General features: G+C 33.9%; 1 protein-coding gene across 18 annotated transcripts in view; it reads left to right on the forward strand.

The window, feature by feature from the left end:
• CNBD1 (cyclic nucleotide binding domain containing 1) overlaps window positions 1–12,264 on the forward strand; it is a 662,225-nt gene that overhangs the window by 375,624 nt on the left and 274,337 nt on the right. The window contains exon 11 of one of the 18 annotated variants that reach the window (XM_077167156.1): window positions 2,080–2,120. The exons of the other annotated variants lie outside the window; for them this stretch is intronic. Within the exon in view, the coding sequence (XP_077023271.1) occupies window positions 2,080–2,105 (26 nt within the window). The 3' untranslated portion in view covers window positions 2,106–2,120. Of the gene's footprint in view, window positions 1–2,079; window positions 2,121–12,264 lie in introns of those variants that run through there. 18 annotated transcript variants of the gene reach the window in all.

The following is a 12,264-nucleotide window of genomic DNA, read 5'->3' on the forward strand; positions in this document are numbered from 1 at the left end:
CATTATTTCTTAAAATACCTTTTTTTCTGGACTATTCTATCTGTGACTTCCATTATGCATTTATGGTGTACTTTGGTATCCCATGTTTCTGTGAGTCTCAGTTCATTTTACTGCATTCTTGTTTCTTTCTGTTCCTTATACTGCTTAATCCCTGTTGACCTATCTTCAGGATCACTAAAGATTCTTTACTATGCTGGTTCAAATGTGTTATTGAGACCCTCTAGTGAAATTTCACTGATTTAAAGTTTTGTCTGCTAAGGCCAGTATCTGGGACATTTTCTGTTACTGCTTCTTATCTTTGTATGCCAAATTTTTCCAGTTTATTTTCATGTATCATACATTTTTTTAAAAATATATTGTAGCAACTCCAGAATCATAACCCCCCACACCCCACCCAGATTTGTGGTTGTTGCCAGTTTACTTATTTGTTGTTTCTTTGGATCTGCTCATTTGTTTAGTTACTTTCCTGGATTAATTATGTAAATTTGGTATTCCTTAAAATGTGTAGTCACCACGTTCTCTGTTCACTTAAATGTGTGTGTGTGTGTGTATGTGTATGTGTGTGTATGTGTGTGCGCATTTTTTTCATTTTTAAGCCTGCCTTCCTAAGGCCATTGCTTATTCAGCATAGTTGAGTGGTAGCCAATGATCATTCAGAACATTTCCTTAAATGCCTTAGGGCAGTATGTTTTCCACCCTTTGTCAAGTGGACCAGTGTGTGAACATACACCTTAAAATTTTAGCTTTCTCTTCCTGCTTGTGCAAAGCCTCAAGCTCAGAGGTCAGGTCAAAAGACCTGTGACCTCAGGTCTTTTCTGGGCATGTAAACAGCCCTGCACATGCATGAAGCCTTCTATCCCCCAAAATATGTCAGAGCTTTTCAAAGTCCTCTATGGTCCTCTAGCTCTCTGTTCTTCGTTTTAAATTGTTGACATAGTCTGTCTTATTCCAATTGAAATCAACATGTTATACAGCTGCAAAATGAACAGTTCCAGCCAATTGCGATTGTTTTTGCTAACACTCTAGAAACAGGGCTTTTCAGAAGAATTCAGCTCCAAGGAAGATCAAATAATAACAATGCTGTGGGAATGGAGATTCCCCAGGGAGCTGTGAGTCCATTCAAAGTATGAACTGTTCTCTGGGCACATGGTTTAATGGGACTGCAAAAGAGGTCAGCCCATTCTGTTGACTGCAAGACTGCCAGCTTTTCATGGTTACTACAACACAGAGCTGTGGGATAAGGGGAGTATCTCCAGGTTAAAACCCCAGAGACTCCTCAGGTCTTACCAACATTGTCTAATTTTTCTTGAATGTCTTTTTAAATTGTTCTGTGCTTTAGTTTAATGTAAGAATTCTAAAATTGTTGGTTTTGATAGTTTTACCTATTTCTTTTGTGATTTTGAGGGAGAGCAGAATCTCTCATATCCCTCTGCCATTCCAGAAATTCTCTCTTGCTGTATGTTAAATACAAGCATACTTGTTCATCATTTCTCTCATGGTTATCATGGCAATAAGTAATATCTGAAAACGTTTTAAAAGAGCAAAGTGCTATATTAAATTGTAGACTAACAATTATATTTAAAAAAATATAGGTTTCAAAAAATCAATTATAAGCATAAACTAAAGTTAAAGAAAACAGAATGAAGTATAATACAGGATGTCAGCAGTTTTATATTAAAATAGAATAGGAAAACTATATATTGATTAAATGTGTATTTTTGGTTGGTAAAATGATAGAAGAGAATACAGTTGGAAGGAAAGTAATGATAGTAATAGATTTTAAAGCAGAGTCACTGGATTAAAGTAATTAAGAAATATTATTCTGGAAATATAGGGATGTTATTGCTATTGTTAAGAGTATATATAGTAATAATGAAGTACAGAAATAGAAGAAATGATACTCTGGACAAGAAAAAATGAATTGTTGTGCTTTTTTTTATATAAACCCATAAGATGGAAATATCCTCCAAACATCTTTACTTCTCCATTGAAATCATCATATATCATATATTATGATCAAACATGGATTTATATGAACTATGCCTAGCTTTTTTTTTTTTTTTTTTTGTGCATGTCCAGGAATTGAACCCAGTTTTCCCGCATGAAAGGTGAGCATTCTACCACTGAGCCACCCATGCACTCTATACCTTGTATTGGTGTCACACTTGTCAAAATGATTTCCTTAATGTGCAATTTAGAATGTAGAAATAATACTAATTTATTCATTTGAATTATACTTTGAAATTTATAAAAATGCTGCTATTTAAATCCCTTATAGGAAAAAGTAGCATTCAAGCTCTTTCTTCAGGGATTCTCAGATCACGTCTTTCCACTACTATCACCCCATTTCAGCTCTTCATTGCTTTATAATAATTGCTTCCTATGTATTCACCTTTCTTCCTGTTACAGCACAATTATAAATTTTTAAAGCATGGTTTACATACAAATAGTGAATAAACACATCAGAAATTTTTTCTACTCATTCATTAATGAAGCCACTAAGATGGTGATAAAGCTGGCTGAATAATAAAGAGCAATTGAATAATAGGGCATTATATAGTCTGTCATGAAAAGTGTTTTTGTTTTAAAAAAGTGGGATATAATATCAGTTATTATCCTCTAAAGCAATTAAATAATAATCTTTGGGGTTATATTTTCTATCAAGCAGAAATCTGTAAATTAATATGTAGCATCATAGCTTCTGTAATCTAACAAAATAGTAATGATGTCAAATTAAGTAATTTAATAGCATTTAAAATTATTTTAAATAATACCTTAGTATGACATTAAAAAGTCATGCCACTCATCATTTTTTTCATTTTGTCTTTTTTTCCAAGTTTTACTTTTTTTTTCTTCTAAATATTTCCTTTTCTTCTGGTAAAAAGCAGAGATACTTTATCATTCTTAAATCACTTTAGCCATGTATCGCTCCTTTGCATGAAGTTATCTTTGTTGAGAACTGCTTAAAATCTAACACTGTCCCCAGGTCTTTGTATTATGTCTTAATTCTATCCTATTTTGTTGATACCATTATTCTGTTTTTATAACATGTAATTCTTTATTATCTCTTTTCCTGCAAACCACTCTCCCTTTACTCAAATGTCTCACAACACCTGAAGCTTAACATATTCAGTTATGAACTTAGCATTTTCCTATTCTCCCAAAATCCCGCTCCTTCTGTGTTTCTTATTTTAATTGATAAAGTCCCTTTCCTCTCAGTCTTCAAAGTCATCTGTTGGAGTATGAACAGGCCCAATAGGTAGCAATCCTTTGGTTTCTCTAACTTCTGAACCACTTGGGAAATAGGACAGAAGAGTGGAGGGGAGATCAAAATAGCCTCTCTATTATTTATAAAGCAGAAATTAGAAAATGGAACTTGTAACTGCAGCATCTTGGACACCCTATTTCTGAACTCCAAAGTTTATTGGCAGTGCTGGCCTACCATATGCCTCCCAACCCAGGGGGTTGTGGGTAGGCTTCCCTGTAAAACTAATGGAGAACCATTAAGACTTACCCTCTATGTAGACAGCTTGCCTTGTAAGGGAAAGGGAGGAGGAAATGTTCAAAATCTACATCTCAAATGACTCAAATCATTGCATCTTCTTCCCCAGGCTAGGGATGAGTAATGAGGCAGGAAGAGTCCGTGAATGTTATATTTCTAACTGTCCTGCCTCTTGGAGAAATTGGCAATAACTTTCTTCTAGCACTGCATCAATCCACCCATCTATGAGCCACTGCATGCAGTAACATGAGGGGACACAGTTATTTAGTATTTTATCACATTCCATGTGCATCCCCTACAGTTGTGCAAAGTTATCAATCCTGTCAATTCTCCATCCTAAATATCCTTTAAATCTCTTTCCTCATCTTTATTTCTATTGCCACTCTTTCAGCTCATAATTTAATCATCTTTTGCTTCAAAATTTCTAATAGCCACTATTTCTAACTTTATGCATATCACCACATGACTAAACTTTCTAAAATGCAGGTCTGATTGTTTATTCTCTACTTGAAGTCTTTTATTGGCTCCCATCATCTATAGCAGGGCTTTCTAATATTTTAAATATTTTTTTAGGAAACTTTTTAGTATGGTTTATAAGGTCCATTGCAATATTACCTCCACCCAAATACTTATCTCTTTATAGTCATCATGTAACTGTCTAGCAATAGTGAACTAAGCATAATGTTCTGGAAATCCCATGCTGTTTTAACCTTTTGAGTCATTGGTACATTCTTTTTCCTCCCTCCTAAATGGTTTTCTTTCCTTTGCCATTTGGAAAATGATGGTTTATACTTCTAAATTCTAAACTTAAGTGATGTGCCTCTTACACACATACTACAGTGTTTTATTTCATGTCTCCATGTTTAGATATCTGCTTTCACTAATAAATTTTGAACTCAAAAGACAGTGTTTTCAATTTTGTTCACACTGGGTGCTTAATCAATGAGAGGACATTATTTGGTCTTCCTCTTTGGTAAAGCTATAGTAATGACTTAAGATGATCTTTGACTCATTTAAAGTACAGGGAGAATGCTTTAGTGAATATCGTTCTTTTGTTTTTTCTACATAGTGCTTTTCAGAACTACTTAACATTATTACTCGATGTCCAGTTCAATCATTGTTTGTGTCTTATCATGCTGTTTGGATTATAAACTTCCTTAAGGAAAGGAATATGCCATTGCCAATATTTATGTCCCATAGAACCTGGTTCCCAACTAGAAAAAAGAGTGGATACCTGATAGTATTTGTTCACACATCCACTGATTGATTACCACACCCGTTCAGAGAGTCTGGGTCAGTTTTCTGTTTTAGGACCACCATGTGCAGAATCTCCAAGATGGAATTTGTAGAAGATTATGCTGGTAGGGAAAAGCTATGGTTTTATAAACATTGATGACATTGAAGTCAATCTATCCAGAAATAGTTCTTTGTACTTGAGGCTTTATTTGTCCACAAATAAGTGACAGCCTTTTACTCTGATGTTCTTATATATCAATGATCTATGCCATTATTAAACATCTCAAACTTTTATATGCCAAAATTCTTAATGTTTTAAGTTCAGTCAATTCAAATATACACTAGAGTTCAAAAGCAAGTTTATCCCTTTTTAAATGAAATACTTTCTTCTCATAGACAGTGCAGCCTGTAATGTTTACCACTTTTCCTAAGCTCGCACGAACGATAATGTCAACCTTAACTTTAATTTTTATAGTTTTCTTTACTTAGGTAAATTTATGTAATTTTTTCTTCCTTAGTCTCTCTATATAACATTGTTATTACTTTAATTATAATTATATATTTGTCTTATTTAAGATTCTTTCTTATAATAGGTATATATTTTTAAAAAGTCATAACTATCAGGTACCTGGTATAGAAGAGGATGGGTAGATTCTTCCAGTACTAAAGAAAGGCAGAGTTTATATAGCTTTGTTTTGTTTTGTTTTGTTTTTTTAAACCAGAACCTCTGTGTTTACAAATTGGTTGGTCTTTTTTTGACAAGAAAAAAAGAAAGTGCTTTTGGATATTAGACTTGTCTATTGAGAATGATTAAAATCAGTAATAGTTCCCTTGGCCTAGAATTACAGAAGTATCAGCCCAGTGGATTTAAGTAAAACAACCAATCAAATAATTCTTTTTGAAATAGATAGTTGATCTGTGTAGGAATGACATCCTTTGAAATGCAGCCAGGAAGAATTTTTGTTTCAAAACGTTATCACAAGCAGAGTTCATAATGCATTTCCTCCCTACCTGGACATGAAGCATTTTTGATAAAAATAATTAGTTCAGTTTTAATACTTATTCACAAGTTTTTGTTCTTCAATTTTACAATTATGATGCCTTAATTATCAATTTCTTTTCAACAAGGAATTTGGATGGGAAGTCATATAAAATTATAGTTCATTTATTAATCTTCATTTAGAAATTATTTTTAATGGCTCCAAAATTGTAATGGCCTATAAACAAAGGAAATTATAACACATTTTTGCTAATAGGAAATTAATAAGCCATGTCAGAGTTCCTTGTAGGTTTCACTGATGATACAGTATTAATTAAATGGCAAGTTCAAACCATGCCAAAGATTGATTTTAAAAAAGTGTATTTTAAACTCATTTTTAGAATAAGTTCATATAAAATGTCAGGCCTAGTTTCTCTGTGAACCCTAAACTCAAATCTATGCATATGGTAATTTAGTTTTATAACCTTTTAATTAAACTGCATTTCCAAAAGAGCTTTATATTTAGATTGAAAGCCTGCTTAATAGTTAGAAACTATAGCAGTTTACATTTTGTGAAGTTAATGTTACAGCTACTATAAGACTAAACTCTCTGCAATTTTTGGCAAAACTATACTTTACAAAACATTGATTCCCTACAATACAATTCATAAAAAGAAAATCATGACAATAATATGCCCCATAAATATAGACATGTCAGTTATACCCAATATGTAATATAACCATTAAAATATAATCTATTATAGCAGATATTTACTGTGTACTTTTTCTCTTTTGTACTATGCTGTATAGTGTTTCTAGTATAAATGGTATTGCATCTTGGTTGGTTAGTAAATATTGACCATTCAATTTTTAGGAAAATATTTTAATGGATGTTTCAGTTTGTTAGCTGCCAGAATGCAATATACCAGAAATGGAATGGCTTTTAAAAAGGGGATTTTAATAGGTTGCTAGTTTACTGTTCTAAGGCTATGAAATTGTCCAAATCAAAACAAGTCTATAGAAATGTCCAATCCAAGGCATCCAGGGAAAGATATCTTGGTTCAAGAAGGCCAGTGACATTCAGCATTTCTCTCTCAGCTGGAAGGGCATGTGGAGAGCATGGCAGCATCTGTTAACTTTCTGTCCAGGCTTCTTGCTTCATGAAGTTTCCCAGGAGGCGTTTTCCTTCTTCAGCTCCAAAGGTCACTGGCTGGTGGACTCTGTGATTCTCGTGGCTATGTCGTTCTAAAGCTTTCTCCAAAATGCTTCCTCTTTTAAAGGAGTCCAGTAAACTAATCAAGACCCACATAGAATGGGTAGAGATATGTCTCCATCTAATCAAGTTTAATAGCCACAATAGATTCAGTCACATTTCCATGGATATAACCTGGTTAAGTTTCCAACCTATGGTGCTGAATATGGATTAGAAGAAACTGGTGCTCTCCCAAGATTGATTAGGATTAAAACATGGCTTTTCTAGGTACATAAATCCTTTCAAACCAGCACAATGGATAAACTGTGTCTCCTTAGAAACTTGATAAAATCACTTCTATTTGCAACTATGCACAAATAATAAAAATCTGACATTTTAAAATTTAGTTACTTGAACCAAGATCCTCATAAAAGCAATCTAGTAAAACAAATGATCACCAGTGAGTTTATTTTCATTGCCGATATTTATTTTCCCTCCAGGTTCTAGACTGCTGTGCCTTGTATGGCAGAGTCTGTAGTCAGGGGCTCAACAAAATCCCTTTTCTGTTACTGAGCATAGTTACCTTCCCAGCTTCTCTTGCAGTTAGATTGGAGCCATGTAGCTGTCTCTGGTTAATAGACAAGAGGGAAATCATAATGGCCTGGCCATGAAAGATATGATTTTTAATGATCTCATTCTCTTATCTCTGTCTAGAAGTGAAATGCTCTAAGATAGAACCACATAATGGCAGGAGCCTAGATGCTGAGATTGTTTTCTTGGGTAGGATTGACTAGAAGAATGGCCCAGTGAGGAAACACTGGTAGTCAAACAATTCATCAAAGATATTCGGTCAATCTCCTAAAATCAATTCCAGGAGCTAGAACAAATATGGATAGAAACAAAATAAAATTCTATATAGAACTAAAGGATGTAAGAAAGATGATGTGTGAATACGACAAAGAATTAGAACATTCCAGAATTTATGGGGATGAAAAAAGCTATAATGCGGATTTAAAATACACTAGAGGCATTCAGCAGCAGATTAAGGCAGAATAAAGAATCAGTAAACAAGAAGATAGAACATCAAAATCATACAGTTGAAAGAGCAGATAGAGAAAATAATTTTAAAAAGTGGTGAAAAGAACTGAAAGGATATGTGGGACAACGTGAAGCATATCATATATGCATTATAGAAATCCCAGAAGGAAAAAGTGGCAGAAAGAATATTTGAGGAATTATGACCCCAAATTTCCCCACTCTCATAAAAGTCATAAATATATATGTCCGAATATAATGAACTCAAAACAGGATAAACCCTAATAGACTTACTCCATGACCCATACTAATCAAATAGTCAAATGCCAAGTTAAGGAGAGAAATCTGAAAGTAGCAAGAAAAAAGTGATTTGTTACACACAAGGGAGACTCAGTACAAATAAATGATGATTTCTCATCAGAAACAAGGGAGACAAAAAGGCAGTGGTATAACATCTTTAAGGCACTGAAAGAGAAGAACTGCCTGCTCCCAATTTTTTATCTAGTAAAACTGTCCTTTAAAAATGAGTGTGAGTTTAAGACACTTGCAGGTAAACAAAAACTATAAGAGTTTGTCAACAAAAATCCTACAGGAAATGCTAAAGAGAATTCTTTGTGTTGAAAGGAAGGAAGGAGATAGGAACTTGGAGCAGTAGGAAGATATTTACTCCACATGGGTGAATGCAAAACCCCATAGTAGAATATCCTCATTATGTAACATCACTCTTTCTTTCCCCTAAGATACAATTGAGTAATAAATAGCTGTATTTCATGTTATGAACACTCAAAATATAAACTGGTAATATATTACAGAAACAACATTATTAGGGGTAAATGGATTAAACTCTCCAATCAAAAGAAACAGATTGGCAAAGAGGATTTAAAGTATGATCCAACTATATTGTTAACAAGAGACTCACCATAGACCTATAACCAAAAATAGGCTGAAAGTGAAAGCATGAAAAAAATATTCTATGTGAATAGTAACCAAAGAGTGCTAGGGTAACTATGGTAATATCAGACAAAATAGACTTTAAGTTATAAATTGTTATGAGACAAAAAAAATGACACATATATTGATAAATGGGTCAATCTACCAAGAAGAAATATCATTAACATTTATGTATCTAATCACAGTGTCCCAAATTGCATGAGGAAAACTGGCAAAACTGAAGGGAGAAATAGACATTTCTACAGTAATAGTTGGAGACTTCAGTACACTACTTTCCTTAGTGGGTGGAACATCTATACAGAATTTCAAAAAGGAAATGGGGAGTTTGAACAATGTTATAAGTGAACGAGGCCTTACAAACATATACAGAACACTACAACCCAAATCAACAGGAATGTACATTTTTCTCAAGTTCACATGGAACGATCTTCAGCACAGATCATATGTTTGTTCTCAAAACAAGTTTCAATAAATTTAAAAAGATTGAAATTATACAAAATATCTTCTCTAACCACAATGGAATGAAGCTAGAAATCAATAACAGTGGGAGAACTTGGAAATCCACAAATATATGAAGTTAAACATCATACTCTTAAGCAATCAATGGGTCAAAGAAGAAATCACAAGAGAAATCAGGAAATATATTTGGCATGAGTAAAAAGGAAAACCCAATGTAACAAAACTTGTAGGAAAAAATGAAGACAGTGCTTAGTGGGAAATTCATAACTCTAAATGCTTAAATTATAAAGGAGGAAAGAGCTCAAGTCACAAACCAAACATCACAACAGAAAAAACTAGAAAAGAAGAGTAAACCAATCCCAAATTTAGCAGAAAGAATGAACTAATAAAGATTAGTACTGAGATAAATGAAATAGAAGATAAATGAAAAATAGAATCAATTAAAACAAAAGTGTTTCTTACAGAAGATCAATTAAATTGACAAATATTTAGCTGGATGTTTAGTTTGTAAAAGCTGCTGTAATGCAATACACCAGAAACAGAATGACTTTTAGGAAGGGGAATTATTTAAGTTGTAAGTTTACAGTTCTAAGGCCATGAAAATGTCCAAACTAAGACATCCAAGGAAAATTGCCTCAATTCAAGAAAGGACAATGGGTCCAAAACACATCTTTGTCAGCTGGAAAGGCACATAGCATGTCTTCTAGCTTTCTCTCCCAACTTCTTATTTCATGAACCTCCCCCAGGGGCATTTTCTTGATGCGTCTCCAAAGACCTCTGGCTGTGTGGGCTCTGTTGGTTCTGTTGGCTCCGAGCTTTTGTCAAAATGGTTCCCTTTTAAAGGGCTCCAGTAGGCAATCCCACCTTGAATGGGTGTAGACCTATCTCCATGGAAAACACCTAATTAAAAAGTACTGCCCACAACTGGGTAGGTCAACCTCCATAGAAACAATAGAAAAAGGTCCCATCCGGCAATATTGAATGAGGTTTAAAGGATATGACTTACGAGGTAAACAACAGATTAAAACTGGCATGCTAGCCTAAAAAAATTAAAAAGACAGGATGCAAATATATAAAATCAAGAATAGAAGGGGGAGTATTACTACTATTCCCACAGGAACAAAAAGGATTATAAGATGATATTATAAACAACTGTATGTCAACAAATTAGATAACCTAGATGAAATGGAAAAATTCCAAGAAGCACACAAACTAATTACATTGATTCAAGAAAAATCAGAAGATCTCAACAGACCAATAACAAGTAAAAATTGAAACTAATCAAAAAGTCCCAACAAAGAAAAGCCTCACTGATGAATTCTAGTAAACAGTCAAAGAATAATTAACACCAGTATTGTTTAAACTCTTCCAAAAATTGAAAAGGAACACTTTACAACTCATTCTCTGAAGCCAGTATCATCCTAATAATGCTAAAGTCAGATAAAGATATCACAAAAGAAAATTGCAGACCAATATACCTAATGAATATAGATGCAAAGATCTTCAACAAAAATACTAGCAAACCAAGTCCAACAGCACAATAAAATATACCATTATGAAGCTGGACTTGTACAGGTCATGCAAGGGTGGTCAAGCATAAGAAAATAAATTGATATATCACATTAATAGAATGAGGAAAACACCAAATGATCATCTCAATTTGCACAGAAAAGGCATTTGACAAAATCCAGTGCCTCTTCTTGATAAAAGCACTCAGGATACCCTACTAGAAGTAATCATCCATAACATGGTAAAGGGCATATATGAAAAACTCATAACTAACATCATACTCAATGGTGAAAGAGTGACAGCTTTCCCCTTAGATTAGGAACAAGATCAGATGTCCACTGTCACCACTGTTATTTAACATTGTACTGGAAGTTCTAGCCAGAGCAATTAGGCTAGATAAAGAAATAAAATACAACAAATTGGAAAGGAAGAAGTAAAAATCTTCCTGTTTTCAGATGACATGATCCTATAAATAGAGAATCCTAAAAACGTCAAGCAATTAGGGCCAAAAAACAAATTTAGCAAATTAACAGCTTACAGCATCAGTGTGCAAAAATTAGTGGTGTTTCTATACACTAGTGATGAACAATTGGAAGAAAAAATTAAGAAAAAATTCTACTTAGAACAGCAAATAAAAGGATCAAATATCTAGGAATAAATGTAAGAAAGGGTGAACAGGACTTGGCCATTACAAATTATAAAACACTGTGTGCCAGTTTGAATCTGTGGTGGACCCCAGAAAAGTGATGTCCTTTAATTCTCATTCAATATTGCTGGGTGGGAGCATTTTGATTGTTCCCATGGAAATGTGACCCACCCAATTGTAGGTGGTAACTTTTGATTAGATGATTTCCATGGAGGTGTGTCTCCACCCACTGAAGGTGGAGTTACTTACTGGAATCCTTTAAAAGAGGAATAATTTTGGTGAGTCCCTTTTTGTAGAGCCATGAGAAAGCCAGCAGACACCGCCATGTTCACCATGTGCCCTTCCAGCTGAGAGAGAAACATTGAACATCATCGACCTTCTTGAACCAAGGTATCTTTCCCTGGATGCCTTAAATTGGACAGTACTATACACTTGCTTTAATTGGGACATTTTCTTGGCCTTAGAACTGTAAACTTGTAACTTATTAAATTCCCCTTTTAAAAAGCCATTCCATTTCTGGTATATTACATTCTGGCAGCCAGCAAACTAGAACACACTGCTAAAACAGTGTCCATGGATTGGAAGATTAAATATTGTTAAGATACCCAGTTTACCCAAAATGTTATACAGATTCAATTCAATTGCAATCAAAATTGCAACAGACTTCTTTGCAAAAAAAGAAAAACTAATCATCAAATTCATATGTCCCAAATAGCCAAAGCCATCCTGAAAAGGAACAAAGTTGGAATACTTAT

Source organism: Tamandua tetradactyla, chromosome 6 (assembly GCF_023851605.1).
Source record: "Tamandua tetradactyla isolate mTamTet1 chromosome 6, mTamTet1.pri, whole genome shotgun sequence".
Taxonomy (NCBI): domain Eukaryota; kingdom Metazoa; phylum Chordata; class Mammalia; order Pilosa; family Myrmecophagidae; genus Tamandua; species Tamandua tetradactyla.